Source organism: Ischnura elegans, chromosome 4, assembly GCF_921293095.1.
Source record: "Ischnura elegans chromosome 4, ioIscEleg1.1, whole genome shotgun sequence".
NCBI classification, from domain to species: domain Eukaryota; kingdom Metazoa; phylum Arthropoda; class Insecta; order Odonata; family Coenagrionidae; genus Ischnura; species Ischnura elegans.
In genome coordinates, this window is record NC_060249.1 from 77,666,387 (window position 1) to 77,684,097 (window position 17,711).

General features: G+C 41.1%; 2 protein-coding genes across 2 annotated transcripts in view; one reads left to right on the top strand and one right to left on the bottom strand.

Annotated features, from left to right (window-relative positions):
• Positions 1 to 3,163: 3,163 nt before the first annotated feature.
• LOC124157692 lies at positions 3,164 to 5,001 on the bottom strand. The gene is made up of 3 exons (XM_046532631.1): positions 4,775 to 5,001; positions 4,213 to 4,691; positions 3,164 to 3,597 (listed from the first exon to the last, which is right to left on the bottom strand). The coding sequence occupies exons 1-3, from the start codon at positions 4,821 to 4,823 to the stop codon at positions 3,394 to 3,396; spliced, it is 732 nt and encodes a 243-aa protein (XP_046388587.1). The 5' UTR covers positions 4,824 to 5,001; the 3' UTR covers positions 3,164 to 3,393.
• Positions 5,002 to 5,064: 63 nt separating this feature from the next.
• The window catches only part of LOC124157691 (zinc finger matrin-type protein 3-like), a 116,525-nt gene continuing 103,878 nt past the window's right edge, over positions 5,065 to 17,711 (top strand). The window contains exons 1-2 of the mRNA XM_046532630.1: positions 5,065 to 5,258; positions 15,617 to 15,844. Of these exons, the coding sequence (XP_046388586.1) occupies positions 5,240 to 5,258; positions 15,617 to 15,844 (247 nt within the window). The 5' untranslated portion in view covers positions 5,065 to 5,239. The remainder of the gene's footprint in view (positions 5,259 to 15,616; positions 15,845 to 17,711) is intronic.

A 17,711-nucleotide genomic window follows, 5' to 3' on the forward strand; every position in this document is an offset into this window, starting at 1 on the left:
CCCCGAGCGAGATCAATCACTGCACCGTTTTCTCTTAAAAAGTCCATCCCCCACAGTCCTGCATAGTCGCCCAGCGAGTCCACCACTTGCGCACGCAGCATCAGTGACATGCCACCAACTCTCAAAGGGGCCACCACTTCGCCGTAATTTCGCATGTGCCCCCCCGAAATCCCTCGTATCCTCAAGGGTGAGAAAGTAGGGGTCAAATTGCCACTGCACTGTTTAGTTATTAGGGAAACTTGGGCTCCTGTGTCCACTAACACGGGCCACACCCGTCCGTCCATCTCCACTCGTACTACCAGTCCATTTGCCTCGCGGAGCGAGCAAACAGGTGTGATCGCCACCTCCTGGGGGGGCCGCGTTCGGCGATTAACTCGGCCCCACCCTAGTTTAAATCCGGCTTCCTGTCGCTCGACAGCCGCGGAGTACTCTTACAGTCCCTCGCAAAATGCCCCTGGCGGCCGCAGGCGAAGCAGAGCCCTCGGGGGCGGCTCGGACATAAGCGTGCGAAATGACCCTCCTTCCCGCACGAAAAACACGCCTTTGCCGTCGATGCAAAGACTTCCATCTCCCCAACTGGCCTCTTCGCACGCCGTTCCACCTCCACGATGCGCGTGGCGTTCTCAATGGCGTCATCAAACGTCGCTGGCATCCTCAGTCGCGTTTGTCTGCCCACCTCGCCAGAGAGACCGTTTAAGAAGGCATCCAATGCCCTCTGGTCGGCCTCTTCCCGGATGGCAGCCACCCTCTCCTCAGTGCCTTCGACAGAATAGGTCCGTACATTCGTTTCACGAACCCGATCCGCGAATTCCTGTATGGTCTCCCCCGCCTTCATCCGCAGAGTGGACAGCAACTCCCGGTAATACCGCCGGCTTTTACTCGACCTGTATCTCTCCTTCAGCAGTCCGGTAATCTCCGGATACGTCAATGCCTCTCTCCCCTCGGCCTTGGCTCGGCAATACGTATCCGCGGCCCCCTTGAGTCGCAGCCTGATCGCATGCTGTTTCTCCTCCTCCGTCCACTTACTCAGCAAGGCAGCCCTATCGAACCGTTCGAGAAAGGCATCCACATCCTCCGCTGGTCCGCCGCAGAAATTCTCAACCGAGGCTAAGAGGGCGAAATTCGGTTGTCTATCCGCGTAGTTCTCAGCGGTCGGGGCGGGGAGATGCATAGGTCTCTCGGCCTCTCGAGCCCTCATTCTAGCGTTCTCCTCCTGCAGGTCCTTTAACTGCGCAGTCAACGTGTCTAACGCGCGTTGGAGATCCATTTCTTGGCCCAATATACTGACCCTGCCCGTCATCCTCACTTACCTTCACTATAGACTTGATTCCTCTTTTTGTTGGAGGCCAACGTCGCACTCTGACACCAGTTGTAAGCGCGTGGTTTCTAATTGGGTTGGCACTCCAGAGGAATTATGGAATCAACTCATTTCGTGAAGGTATTTATTATCAATCACACACCGTGCGTCGCACACCTGGCCTGCGGCCTTTACACATGAGTACTTTTTGCCGACTGCTCTCTGCCTTTTCCACACGTGGCCTCCGGCTTCCCGGAAGGTGCTGATGGCAGCATCACTCCCACGCACTCACATGAGTGACTAGGCATGGGGATCAGAATAGCATTACCATCCGGTTTCACGTCTCTGCGAACTCAAGATGTTCCGCTTACAATATCATATTTAGGTATCTTGCTGCATTCTCTATCCAGTTGATCATAGAAGGCATTCTTCTCATCATCATTAGCATCTTCTGTGGGTGCATAAGCTGAGATGATAGATAAGTTTCTAAAACGTCCTTTGAGCCTTATCTTACACATTCTATCCCCCAGAGGTTCATACCCTAAGCAGCTTTGCTTCATTTTGTTATTAAGGATAAACCCTGTTCCACATTGTCCAGTTCTCAGTTTAGGCCCACTATAGAACATTGAGTAGTCCTTTTTATCCACTCTTCCATTTCCGTTCCATCTTATTTCTTGTAACGCCACTACATCTATCCCATATTTCAATACTTCTTCAGCGATCTCTGCCATTTTTCCAGCCTTCAACATGGTCCTTACATTCCATGTAGCTAAGGTCAATGTTGTATTCCGTTTCCGAGTTCCTGATCGTTTGCCAGTGTCAATATCCTTAAATCCGTCCGTATTCCGAGGCTTATTTATGGGTTTCGTAACAAAACATTTTTTATGGTGTGGGATTGTAAGCCCCACGCCCAACCCCCAACCTGGAGGACCAGGGTATCTCTTTTTGTCGGACCTATCCCCTTTGACCTGTCCGGCTTGGGTAGCCCTACCAGGAGCTTTTGCTCCCGCCAGCATAGCTCTCAGGTTCACTTAGGCACGCAAGCCCCCTCATCACGACAAGATAGAGATACCAGCGAGGGGGAGTTTTATTTTAGTAACATATCTTATATTAGTTGAATGCTTTCATTTCAATTCAGTACTGATTTTGCTTAAAGACTTTTGTGATTTTGGCATATAGGGGGGAGGGCAGCCCCTCCCCTGCCCCTCTGCCCCTCGCTGCGTACGCCCATGAGAAGGTGGATAATCAGACAATGTCAACGTTGTGTGTGAAGAAATATTTTTGCCTAAAAACACCCCTAAGGCCCCTTCGATTTCAGATAATAATCAAAAATATCTTGAAGTTAACCTGACTGGAGCTTCCTTAGGAATGAATGAAACTGCTAGTTGTAAAACTTACAAGGGAATATCATGTTTTTCACACAATACACTGAATTCATATCTTTTCAACACTATTCCTCATCATTGCAAATACTCTGTTATGAACATCAAGACTAAATCGATTGCTCAACTATATTGCTGCACTGCAGACACTTTTGAATACCAATTAAAAGGTGACCATAATGGAAGCCTGAATCGAGCTTCCAAGAGACAGTCCTAGGCCTCCACGACTGAGCCTAGCTATGTGGCCATTGAAGAAGATGTGACCATGGGGTGGTGTGGCTTGAAGCCATTCTTTCAATATCAGGAAGTCGCAGCATCATCAAATAGTCACATTTGATTGCAAACTGATATTTGAGCCAACTTTTTAAAATCATTTTACATACCTACCTCAAAAAGACACTGGCATTTTTTAAATAGGTTAATGAGCAAATAATTTTAATTGCATTCAAAAGGGAAACTAAAAGAATGTAAAAAAGACACCATGTACAGTTAAAAAATAACTTTTAATATTTACTCAAACAAGATTGAGGCCTGACATTTCAATAATGTATCATTGTGATCTTACATAATGAGGAGCATCTCCATGCTCTGGCAATAATTAAGTTAATGAACAGAACATCATTGCTACATGGTGAGGGAGTGTTTGAAGTAGGGCACAGAATGGAGAACTAAATCACCAGCTGAAAATACAAAATCCTTACTATTGCATAGCTTTCAGTGAGGCAACACTCTACCATACTTTCCGATCATTATTTCTTCCTTGGTCTTGCGAGGTGGTTTACTGATAGGTGTTTCTTTGGCTCTCCTTAAAACATCAATTGCCCATTCCTCGGCATTAAATTTTTCGGCTAGTCGTATTTCTTCCAAAAGAGATGCTTGGAAAGCTTTTTCTTTTCTTAGTTCTCGCCTTTGCCTGATCTAAAATAAATAGCCTAATTAGTAACAAGAAATATTAGGGCATCAATTAAGATAAGTTTGATTGACTATCAAGCCAACATAACGGCAGTCTTGTGAGCAGAGTTACATGAAGATGTCCCATTATATTTTTCAGAGGAATGGTGAAAGATTATTAAATATAAAGTGGAATTTTTACAAGCTGAACAATGAGAATGGTGAAGTCTTCTCGGGGTTTCCACCGGGTGAGTTGATTGCAGGCCGACGTTTCGACGGCAGAGGCACCCATCGAAACGTCGGCCTACAATGGACTCACCCGGAAGAAAACCCGAGAAGACTTCAACAAAGAACAAGATCGTATTTCGAACAATTAGAATAATATCATTTTCCTCAAAATTCACCGCTGATATTGCTCGCTGGGAATTCTAAAATTACCCTCTACACTAACTTCTATTTCACGAAAAACTATGAGTTAGTCGGCTGATATGGATGCATGCATCAGTCAGTGTTAAGAAAACACAGATTAAGACTAAGGACATGATTTTTTTGTCATAATTATAATGTATAAAGTTAATATGCAAATAACTCTTAATTCTTTATTACGCTATTTCAAGACCAAAGGCTTAACCTTAAAATTACCTTTGCCCACTCGAATTTCATCCTTTTCCTGAGTTTCTTCAGTTTGTGCTTCTTCATTTTGCGACGTCTGATTACTATGAGCCTGGCAGCATACTTTTTGAATTTTCCATATTCAGGGGCAAGAAGTTCCTTCAAGCCTTCTGGAGTCTCATTTTCTTTTTGATTCTGATAATCATAAATAATAGTAATTGTTGGCGCAGTAATTGGTTTGGAAGGGAATCGTTCAGGTACATCCACTTGTTTATTTGTAATACCTAAATCGATCACCAAAGGTTGATTCACTTGCGCATTTACATTCTCGACTCTGGTCAAGCATGGTAATCTACTGCTAGTTGGAGAAATGAAACGGCCAACGAGTAAGCTCCTTGGAGTAAATTTGATTCTATAGTCTCTTTTAAATGGAAAACAGTTTATTCGGAGAATATTAGAGTGTAGCCCCACTTGATGCTTAAACGTCGATACCGACTGAGAAAACTGGTCTGAAAAGGATAGTGAATAAGCATGAGTATACTCAATATAATTTCAATAGAGAACAACAAATACACTTCACTGCTGTGTTTACCAAATCCAATCCGCGACAACCGCAAATTTCTTGATAACATTCCCCACATCTTTACGCGGCAATTTTAACATCACTGTCACGTCATTAACTAGCTGTGATTTTTTTAAAACACCTAACACAATAAAAATTCAGTCATTCACTTTACAAACACCCGAAACCCGAATAAAATACAGATTGTAAAGTCTCACAGTTGATAACAGAACACCACGGAACACCCTGAGCAAAAACGCATTTAGTCCAGCATTTGTTAATGAGCAGTTCTGGGAGACCTCTACGACAGAATCTGGAAGCATATTGCGGTACTTCATATTTCGAAATTAATCTTGGCAGATTAAAATGTTTTATTCAGAATATTGGGAGAATTTGAATGCATATGCTTTTAAAACTTGAAATTCCTATTTTCAATACAATTATAAACCATATTGGCCAACAGCATTCAGTGGGTGTATCGAGAGTCTGTATTTTATGGATGTTACAGATTGTGGTGCGTAGTTAATTTATTTCATGCTTCTAGCCAGTGACTTCCTGCGATGTTGGTTTCCATATAAAGTTGAATTTGCATGCTAACTTACGATTTTATTTGCTGAACGTGTGAAGTTACCGTTGATGTTGTCGTATGCGTAGCATGAAATGTATACCCTTCTAAACCATAGTACTTCCTTGGGTGTCTCCTATTCCTGTATTCTGTCTATAATGGAGAAAGTTTGAGGATTTCATCATCCACGTAGTTCTCTGCTCTACCTTTGCTCTCTCATCACTGGATATTATGGTACCATCCATTTTACTTTATACATGGTTTATTCATTATCCTTCAAGTTCACTGTAGAATAGTTTGTCTCATCCTTGCCACCGATATTCTCTTTGGTTCAAAGTAATTATCAGCTCTTCTAGTATACAATTCAATTCGTGGGTGAGGAAGTAGGCATTTGTTCGCATGATGATAATGTAGCGCAATTAAAGCTGCTATCTTATGTCGTATGCAATTGTTGCCCCTTAAAGCTGTATCATTAAAACCGCAACGAAGTATCCCTCCCTCTTCAGGAATTAAAATATACCAATAAGGATGTAGGACTCTTGTTAGCTGTCCCTAAGCACCCCAAACCTGTATGGATTTCCTTGGTGATGTGAATTTTAAATGGTTCGTATGGCAATGTAAGACATTATTTAATGAGCTATCGATATTTGTTTTGACATGCGATTTCATAATTTTTTTAAAGTACTTAGGTCAATTTACCATTGAGTGTTCATTGGTGTTTCATCGACACCTCCAGGCAAGTTGTTCTGATACCTTTTATGGATAAATATTTTTTTGTGCCGAATGGTAATTATAATTTACTTCATGGTTTGTATTTAAAGGTTATGCATAATTCAGATAGTTAAAGGGTTGGTATACTCCAGCCCTTCATCTCTCAAAGTACTCTCTTTGATGTCTTGGAGGGATTTCTCCATTTAATTTTCCCTCGACTTTGGGTACTTCTCTCATAAGTTTGCCCGTAATGGGCCAGTCCAGCATTTTCTTTTGTGGCACATTGTGCTTCCCTGTACCCTTCCTTATCCTATTCTTCTGTTTATATCCTCCTATTTCAGTTTTCTGTCTGTTTTGTATCCATTTACAGTATCCTCCTCTTGCTCTACGTCCTGAAGAGGCTTTTGTTTTTTTAGTTCAGTTTTTCCAATGGCCTATTCTTCTAATGTGCAGGGTGCTGCTACTCCATAAACACTCTTGCATTCTGATTCCTTATCTCCAGTCTTATGCTCATCAAGGAAAGTAACAGCCTTTGTCATGATATCCACCATAAATATGATGGCCGATATATTCTTTGCTTCTTCTATCCTTGGTAATGTTTCTCCTAAATTAGGCGAATGATTCGTCTCCCTCCAGTCTCTCTCCATTGTGATATATGTCAGGTACCGAAATCTCCGCTTCGCTCATAGCCTTGTCTGATTTTTTATGTTCAAGTGCCTCAGTTTTTGTCTGATGTTTTTCGTATTGTAATTCTGAAGTATCAGTCTTATTCATTGATTTTGGTTGTTCTCATGTTATGAAACTATTTTGAAAATAAGGCAAGCGTCCAATGTTAATTTCTTCTCCAGTTGCCTATATACATTTGATTCACTGTGCTATTTCTTTCATGGCTTTCTTCGTATGCATATTGAACTGTATTGGCAATAGGTCATTAATCTATCAGACCCATTATTTAAATTTTTCTTATGTATGTTCCTTAATGCATGCATATTGTGGCCGCCTGGTTCATGTAGAGATACACCCATGTCTCGTATAGCGCAAGGGATGCGTTCCTTGGGGTCTTTGCGCTATACGAATTTGCGTTATACGAGAGCGTTTTAACATAGGGAAGATAGGGATGCGTTCCTGGTAGCATAGGTCTTTGGTATTGAATTTCCTCTAAAACATCTATATTCCCATAAAAAGCCGTAGAAAACATTATTTCTATAAATATTTATAGTTTAAAACATCTTTAAAGATAGTATTCACGCATTCAAAGACTTTTATTCACGTAAAAAAAAATTCTTACGTGCTTTCGAAATTCCATCCTGTCGTGCGGGTGGGCTAACATCTGCTATCTCAGGGGATCGTAATGCGTTGCCGGCAGTTGACGATTTTTCAAACTAGTCTAAAAACAACTGTTGTGTCACCCAGGCCCTTTTGTCGCTCATCGAAATGACAGGAAAATGCTACTTTAAATGCCATTTCATAGCTAGCGGAGTTTATGAATGATAAATCATTTTAATTTGAAGTCCTCCGAGTCATTAGCAGCTACGTGAAACAGTCTTTAAATGCCTTGAAACCTGACCAAGGTTTCCCTTCCCTGAAAATGAATGAACGAGAATGCATTCTTTTCCAAAAGAATATCGTCTCGTCAACACTAAATCTAGTTGAGGGGGAAAGGAGCCACTTTCAATAACAGCTTGGAGTTCATCAGAAAATGTTGTGGTGGCTGCGCTATCAACACTTGCAGATTCACCTGATATCGCCGCACTGAAAATACCTGCTTGCCGTTTAAATTCTGGAACCAACCGCTTTCACTAAATGTCTCGGAGCGATTACCACTCTCGTCTTTTTGTACCGATTCCCCATGAACTTTCCGTATGTGTAGACCGCTTGGTTGAAGTTGGTGCGGCTGAGGTCACTGATATTTTAGCTTCGTCTTTATTCAGAATAAGGCATCGTGAGTTTAAACTTCCACGCAATATCGCTTTGACGCTCTCCATTTTCAAAGCAATTGACCTCTCTCAAGTCCTCTTCTAGGTTTATGGTTTTTCTTGATAAATTCTTGATTTTTCTACACGCATTCCTATTTTTTGCCATATTCTCTTGGTTTTTACTCCGTATGGCTTTATCTAAATCACCTTCTTCTGCTGAACTGTATTCCTGAGACGCAGAAGGCCTATGACTGCGGGGAGGGAACGAAGCCATTGTGTTTGAGACTCTATAGCGGACCCTTTTATGTGTTGATGCTATTCATGCGCAACTCGGCCACTGCTCCATTTCTCCCCCGTGAATACCGATGACCTTGAAGGCTTTAGCCTAGACCCTCTACCTGGAAGTCAATCGCCCGGTAACCTACGACGGCAAAAATACGTCTCAAACCGTATTGCTGAAAAAAAATCATTTCCGCTAGCCCCACGCTTAATTAACGATCTAAATTATTTATTATCATTCTGTTAATGAGACGAGATAAATCTTCGGTAGGCCGGCTATCTGGACCCAATGACGAGTAATACTTTTGGCAATTGCACAGCAATGAATTTCGATTAATATATAAACAAAAAAGAAGATTTGAGGCAAGAAATAATATTAATATGCGTAAATTGATAGAAATTACGTGTGTACTTAGCGCAAGTTCACGTTTTATCACGAGAGCGTTTAAAATTTTTGATTAGGCTACACTGCGTTGCAATGTTTCCCCGAGGAACGAATTTGCGCTATATCGAAATTGCGCAAATCGAAATTGCGCTATACGAGACATGGGTGTATAAGGTTTTAGCCCCTGAAGTTTAGCCCTGTAATATATAAAATATACTTCAACTAGTAATAAACCGAAACGTCAGTTATTGTACATAAATTTCTTGGTTATTTCTGTCCTATTTTTGTGTATCTATGTACTGCTGGTATGGATATAAGTCTGACACTCCGAGGTTTTTTTATGGATCAGAGATTTAGTTTTGAGGTATTTTCACGCAATTTATCACGAAAAACATTTAGTATTGAGCACTTTTGTCATTAAAATAGATACTATATTGCATGAAATTACATTTGAACACCATTGAATATAAGCAGTTGTTATTCTATATCAGCAGTAATAACATAGTTAAAATTGCCAAAAGTGTAGTGCAAAGAAATGTATTCATATCAAAGCTTCACTCAATTTCCACTGCACAAATAATGGATGGTAATAGCTAATGAATGACCCTTCATTTTAGTCAAGCCTTTTGTTCTCGTCCAACTGGTATATGTATAGTTTTTAAGGGCTCAGCGATGCTATTGCAGTGATGTGTTTGCTGAATGGTTTTTCTCATTGCACCAGAAACATTGAGGAAATGATCTACCAATGTCAGCCTATTGAATATTTTAGAAAATTAATGTATCTCAGAATGAATTTATGTGTCCTCTCCCCCGGTTAATAGTGTATGCTGTACAAAATTTTGAATTCCTAAGTCTATCTGTAGATGACAGAACAACAAGGGTGCATCCAGACAGTCTTGTGGGCCTGAATGTCTGTGAGAGGCAATACCATCTTGCTTAGCCCACCCATGTATTTGCTGTGTGTGGCGACCTGTGTTGCTGGGAATGGGGATCCTGGTGGCTGAGGGGACCTTCTCTGTGGGAGGGGAGAATCCCCAACACTCCACTTTGGCCCCTGACTCTCCTAGACAGGTGGCTGGGAACTAGTCCAGTCCTGGCTCCTGGTGGCTGGGGAGATAAAGAGGCCTTCATAGGGCGGCCGAAGGCATGTAGGTTTGGAGGGCCCCTACGCCAGAGTTTCTAACCCGAAGGAGACTCGCTTATCGAAGGTTCCTATATCCCTTGGGTAGCCCTGACGTCCACACTGGATCGCCGTGTGGCGTCCCGAATGTGTGGCTCTGTGGTGGGTGGGGAGCCCAGGGGATGAATTTTGTATAAGTGTATGGATAATAGAAAAATTTATTTCCTCCACTGAAAAGATCCTGTCCGGAAACGGGCGAAGGAGAAGTTAATTCTTCCGTTTGTCAGAAATATTTGGTAATGAAATGTGCAAATGATGGTGAGACTCTGACTAAGATGTCTCCTTTCTTAATAAGATGAGTTCTGTCTGCAGCAGTTAGGGGAGAATTGGAATCAGCAAAGTGAAAAGTTACAACAAATGGGAAAATTAAACGACATCCCTATCAAGGTCCAGGTGCACTGCACCTGTAGGGGAGTCATAACCCACTATGACCTTCTCTACGTCCATGAAGATGAAATAAAGAGAGAGATGGCATCTCAGGGTGTTATTGGCTGTTGTCGATTGAAGACTAAGAGGAACGGTGAGCTGGTTAACAGCACGTCTCTCATCCTCACTTTCTCTCGAGATAATCTCCCTTGCAAGGTCTTTGTGGGATATGAATCGTTTTCCATCCGCCCATTCATCCCAAGTCTCATGCGTTGCTTTCAATGCCAGCATTTCAGCCACATTGCTACAAGATGTGAGGGCAAGGCCACCTGCCCACGCTGTGGCAAAGAAAAGCACGATGGTGACTCGTGCACCTCTGAACCAACCTCAATCAATTATCCGTTATACTCTCGAGATTGCCCCAAAATGCGAGGAGAGGAAAAAGTAATGGAGTCAAAGACCGTGGAAAAGCTGCCATATCATGGAGCCCAAAAAAAATACAGAACTCCTATCGCCCCTATGTTCTCGAGCTCGTATGCTACCATTGTAGATAATGAGAAGAAAAATATTCCAAACACGGAAGAGAAAAAGAAGGAAGAATCGGGTCTTAAGAATATTAAACAAGCCAAGCCAGATAAGGCTACTAAGCCAGCAACTAAGAAGGGCACACTGCTGGAAAAAAAATGATGCTAGTCAGGGTTCTTAAAAGAAGAACCCAACCAAAACCACCATTGGGGCCTCGCAAAGGAAGCGTGGAATGATTCAGTCCCCGGGTCCATCTGGTTCTCCTACACGTAGCTAACCAGAATCTATGGAAGAAGACAAATATATTCCCGAATCGGAAATAATCCGGGCGAAAGCCATGGAGAAGAGACGCATTAAGCGTTGACTCTCCCTTTGGCAGTTTTAAAATTATTTATTTTTCTATTTATTAAAATTTTTATTAATCAATTTTTATGGCTTTTATCATACAGTGGAACTGTAACGGACTTTATCGGCATAAGGAGGAGCTTGACATTTTAATCAGAGATTTTTACCCGTCCTGTATAAGTCTGCAGGAAATGCATTTTAACCCTTTAAGTGCCACTGGCTTTTTGGTGGGTACTCCCAGAAGTGCCATGGGTATTTTGTTAATTTTGTAGGCCTTTATTCAAAACTTAATAATTTGCTTATTTGTAGCTGTTTTTGCATAATTCTTTTTGTATTTGGCAGTGAGTTCTTTCTTAAAAATAAAAATTAAAAAATATTGCCCGTTTATTCTTGGTAAAACGCAATTCCTGTAGCTTAAGCTTTATGAGTTTGAACAATTTAATTTTTCACTTTTGACCCAAAAATCGAGATGTAAAATCCTTTCTACATCGATAAAACAAGAATAAACATAAAATTTCATTGTTTTTCTTGAAAATTGTCACAAAAGTGCAAAAATAATTGCACAAATTTTCAGTATTTTTTTATTTTATTTTTGCAATTTCAGTTGCATACAATTCAGGAAGATCAAGAAAATTATAAGATGAATCTTTTCTTAGCCATGAGTCTAAATCATGTGAAAACTTTATGACAGAGGTATCTGGATAATAATGGCAAAAATTTGTGCTAATTATAGCAAAAAATTATTTACAATTACACTAAAAGTTATTAAACATATGTTAGTTCACATTCATTCAAAAAATTGCAACATTTCAAACTTACTTCCAAATGAAATAAATGAATGTAACGTGATTCACAAATGTGATAAGAAACACAGTCCATGTATACCTTTTCCACATTTAACACTATCTGTTCTAGATCTATGGACGGGGCCGCCATCTTTCCTTCTGCATACAACACAAACTTTTTCCCTCCTCCCTGGCAATTTCCTTATCCCCCACATTCCCGTCGACACTGTACTGGGAGTTGACAGATTTGGATTATTCTTTGTAAGAAACCATTCACCCTTAATGCTGTCTATTATTTCAGTCATAAACTGCAATCTTGAAATTTTCTTGCTAGGATTGCTTGATTTATAGATAAAATAGGCATTCAGTACCATTCTAGAAACTACATTGAAAACTACTTTCTTCCAATGTTTCAATGATCTTCTCTCATCTAAATAACCATAAAGCATCATATCCGAAGTATCAATCCCACCCATATACCGATTGTACTGTTCAATGATTTGTGGCCTTTTCTTTGGCAATTTTTGACCCTTTCGAGCAACGTAATTGCTTTTGGCTATCAAGTTAGTTGAAAGTAATAAAACTGGATTTTTCTGTGATTTTTTTTTCTCGGTATCCAAGGAAGAGAAGGTCTTCACATCTAACATACTTTTTCTCACCCACGCTGTATTTTTCTTCGAGGGGTTGAGGAATTCCTTTCCTATTAAGTCTCAACGTACCAGTTAAAAATGTACTTTTTTTAACAAATCACGAGCTAAATCTATTCTTGTGAAAAAATTGTCCAATACAACATGATACCCTTTCATAAAATAGTTTCCAGCACTCAGTAAATTGTTTACTACCCTTTGAAAATGTCCCATTGATTTCCTATAGGGTTTTAAGAAATACTATTGGAATTATGTAAATTCCTACAGGAAATGGAATTTCCTATAGGAATCACAATGGTTTGTGTAGGAACAATTAAGATTTCTATAGAAACCTATATTGGTCCTATGGGAACCTTAATTGTTCCTATAGGAACCATTGTGATTCCTATAGGAAATTCTATTTCCTATAGGGTTTTAAGAAATACTATAGGAATCACAATGGTTCCTATAGGAACAATTAAGGTTCCTATAGGAACCTATTTTGGTCCTATAGGAACCTATATGGAAGGAGGAATGGAGCACTGTGAATGATGACGACCTGTAAAAATGACAAAACACCAAACATTCATTTTTTAATTACATTGTACTTTTATTATCTTAATCAATAGATTTCTAATCACATCTCTTTAACAAATTATGGCAATTAGAGAAATATACATTTTCAGTCTCTTAGTGCAATGGAGTGTATGATATTTTTAGTGAGTCTATCTTTAGCTAACACAAACTGGATGGTTTACCCACGCGGCAGAATAATGAAAAATAGTTTACATCCTATTCTCAGACTTACTGAATATACCCGCAAAATTTCATAGGAATCGGTCCAGCCGTTTCGGAGGAGTTTGTCTACAAATACTGTGGAACAAGAATTTTATATATTAGATATACTTTGTTAGAGCGTAGGTTTCCGCGGCGATGGTTTGATCTCTGCATTTCTCCAGGGTTTTCTTCCGCGTCAGATTGTTGGTTGACAACAGTTTCGCTGGCTATCCTGCCGGTTTCTGCCTCGCTTATATACTGTAGGCTGGATGGGAGCTGCACTGTGATTGGCTGTCTGACTGGGTGCTTCTCTCTGGTTGGCTCTCTCTTTGATCACTCTTTTCCAGGCGCTGTGAAGGAAGTATCCATCTTCTCTATTGAAATTCAAAGGTGTTTTTTGAATTTCTATTGCTTCCCTGATTTGTCTAGGGAAATATCGGCACTCCTTAACTAAAAGTTTCTTCTCCTCAAATTTAATGTCATGGCCGGGTTCCGACCATGCATGTTCGGCGATGGCAGAGAGTTGAAACTGCTTGTTCTTGGTCGCCCTCTGATGTTCTTTAATCCTCACATGCATGGAGCGGCAAGTTTCCCCTATGTAGGATTTTCCGCAGGAGCAGGGCACCTTGTATACCCCCTCATGCAGTTCTTGAGGAATGATATCCTTGGGCCCGGGGAGGAAGTCTTATCTTGGTCACACAGTTATATCTGGTGATCACTTCGTGCTTTTTTAATATTCTGGCGATCCTCTCTGACGTTCCAGCAATGAAAGGGATGGTGACGTATAGCTTCCTTGACGATTCTTCTTCTCCAACGTTATCACTCTGGTTTTCAATGGTGGCCTTGCGTCGCTTTTCCTCCTCCTTCGTGGTCCTTTTAAGGACCAATTCTCTCCTATAGCCATTTCTCTGCAGTGCCGTAGTGAGGTGCTTTATCTCCGTGGAGAGGGAGATATCATCGGAGATATTATACGCTCTGTTAATTAATGTAGCCACTAGTGAGGCCTTCTGACTGGAATGATGGTGAGATGCTGCATTTAGGTATCGGTCGGTGTGCGTAAGCTTTCTGTAGACAGCATGGCCGAGTCTCCCGTTGTCTTTTTTGGTCACGAGGACATCCAGAAAATTTAATGACTGCTCCTTCTCCATATCCATAGTAAATTGGATTCCATGATGTTGTGAGTTCAGGTGCCGAAGGAACCCTTGTAGTTCCTGTACACCATGTGGCCAGATGACGAACCTGTCGTCCACATATCTCAGCCACAACTTCGGCTTCTTTTCGCAGGATTCGAGTGCCTCCTTTTCGAATTTCTCCATGAAGAGATTGGCTACTACTGGTGATAGTGGTGAACCCATCGCCGTGCCCTCCGTCTGTTCGTAGTAGCAACCGTTCCATAGAAAAAACGAGTTCCTTAGGCAGTGCTTGACCAGTTCCGGGAAGTCCTTTGGAATGCCATCGGATGTGAGCGATCTTACAACTTCAACTGCATCTGGAATCGGAATGTTGGTGAAAAGCGACACCACGTCGAAGCTCACTAAAATATCGCTTTCTTTGATGGAGACATTTTTTATGATGTCAATGAAGTGAGCAGAGTTCTTCACATAAGACACACTTGCCAACCAGAGAGAAGCACCCAGTCAGACAGCCAATCACAGTGCAGCTCCCATACAGCCTACAGTATATAAGCGAGGCAGAAACCAACAGCCGACTCCTTCGACCTGAAGACGCTGGCAGGATAGCCAGCGAAACTGTTGTCAACCAACAATCTGACGCGGAAGAAAACCCTGGAGAAATGCATAGATATACTTTGTTGGTGGTTATATGCTTCTTACAAATAAATACTTCCCAATTGATGCTTTGTGTCATCCTCAAACAAACTCCTTAGTGAATAACTTAGAAGAATCGAAACTAGTTGGGATTTTATCTGTAATGATTTTTTTCAAATAATTTATGTACATATAGGCTGCCTACGAGTGAATCCGTTAAAGCTTATTGCTAACTCAGCCCACTCTAGAAGTCTATTAGCCAAGGCCAAACCAGCTGGAATCCAAAGTGCTTGCTGTCAACAGACCAATTTGGGGGATTCACCATATATTGTAATGTTTTTATTTGCTCTATTGAATATCTTTTTTAGGAAATCATTGGGTTGATAAAAATTACTGCCATCTTTGAGAGCAAGAGTAGTGATGTTGGGTGGGATGTGAGTAAACATTCGGGAAAAGAAAATAGGGAGCAAAGGAAGAGTAGGGTTGAGGTGGAAGTCACGAGACTTACTGAAAGATTGGTCGATGGATTATATATATTTATTGGTCGATATTAATAATGATAATGATATTAATATAATATCTAAATATCATTAAAGCTCTGGCTTGCAGGTATTAAAAAGTCTGATATGCTAAATTTTAATTTCAGGCCTTTTGGTCAGCAGTCATTCAAAGCTAAAAAATACTCAACATCATAATACCAGCATAATGGGACTACCCTCTCCTTACATTCAACCTCAGATGAAGCAAAATTTCGCTACTCAAGTATGTGCTCAAGCAAGGGTTGAACATGGAAAACCTTTGCTTTCATCAACTTCCAGTAACTACAAGTCACGTTCAAGATCTCCTATCAACTGCTTGACTGCTCATGTCAAAGGTACTGAAAGTGCTTATAAATTTTCTATATATATTTCAAGCATGGGTTTACTAGAGAAAAGGTTAGCGGGTTCACGTATCAGCCTTCAATTTTGTATTCACTCTTTTGCCATGGAGTCAAATATCGAAAAGTGGTACTCCCCTCACAAGTGCCTCCAAAAAAAAGTCATGGAGCTTTCTTTTGGCTATGACCCTCTCTTTTTCATATTTCCTCTACTGGGTCTTGAGCTTGATCGGACTCCAGCCTTTTTTCTTGGCCAAGGGGCGAAGATAATCTTCCTTATGTGTAATATTCCAAACCCTGCCGCGTGAACGGCGGTGAAATATACAAGAATTGCCATGAGAAAAAATTCCCCTGGACCGGGAATCGAACCACGAACACCTAGTGCCATGAGCCTCGGTATAATTGCCATGGGAATTAAAGAACCTGGGTAGCGTAGTGGTCTGCGCATTGGCCCGGAAAGCCAAAGGTCCGTGGTTCGATTCCCGGTCCAGGGGAATTTTTTCTCATGGCAATTCTTGTATATTTCACCGCCGTTCACGCGGCAGGGTTTGGAATATTACACATACCGCTTTGCGCGGCTTTAGCGCAGGTTTGAGGCTCTCAACCGGTTGTGGCTTCTTGGAAGTCCTTTCTCCCTCGCGTTGCCATCCTTGATGGACCGCGAGGGCCTAACACCTAGTGCCATGAGCCTCGGTATAATTGCCATGGGAATTAAAGAACCTGGGTAGCGTAGTGGTCTGCGCATTGGCCCGGAAAGCCAAAGGTCCGTGGTTCGATTCCCGGTCCAGGGGAATTTTTTCTCATGGCAATTCTTGTATAAATCTTCCTTATGTCTCTCTCTCCGGACGGAAAGGAGCAATGAAGTGCTGGAGATGGTGGGAGAGGAGAGGCAGCTTCTAGATGAGATATGGAGGACACAGAAAGTATGGATGGAAGGAGTACTCAGTGGGGAGGGGTTGTTGAAAATGGTATCAGAGGGTAGAATATTAAGCAAGCGAGGGAGAGGAGCGAGGGGGGTTTGGGGGTTAAACCCCCCCCCAGAGCTCAGAGAAATGCTTAAGTTTAATCCATTTTACTTAATTGGATTGATATTACCGATAGAATAGTGTAAGGATTAATATAATATCCCTCAGAAAGCCGTAAAACTCACCATTTTGAACCATTTATCTTAAAATTCCGCAATTTATTAATCTTGCACCTACTTATGCCTGCTTATCCTGGTGGGTATTCCACACCCCAAACACCCCGGTATTAGTTGCATATAAGCCCCCCCCAGCCTTAATTCCTGGCTGCACCCCTGATGGTGAGCAGTTATAACCTTTCCTTGTTCATGACATTGGGAAAAATTACATTTTCTCATACATGTTTTCTACTAAATACATTCTGAGGCTTGGTTATAAATTATTCACATCAACATGAGTAAACCTAGAAATACCCTTGTTTCCCCTGCTGTTGTGGGAACCCACTTTTGAAACATCAATTTTTTTTGCTGCTTAATTTTTTCCTTCTCCTGAGCAAGAAACTGCCTCGTAGACGTTTGTCTCAATCACCATAATTGTAATTTCATCATCAAAAAATAGCTCAAAATATGCCAAGGAATCATCTATAGAGCGTTCCACATTTAGTTGACAGTATGGGCTCTTATGGAGAATCGTTTCCCATGTTAATCTCCATAAGGCCAGGAGTAATGTTGTCAATAACAGCACGAAAATTAATGTTGCGTTATGCACTGATTAAAAATTGCACTCTAATGTAAAAAGAGATGCTGCATTCATTGGTGCCAGTAGTTTTTCGATAAAAATTATAACAAAAGCTATAAAAAACATTTTCTTAAATTTCCGTCAGAAACGTGTATTTTTTTACT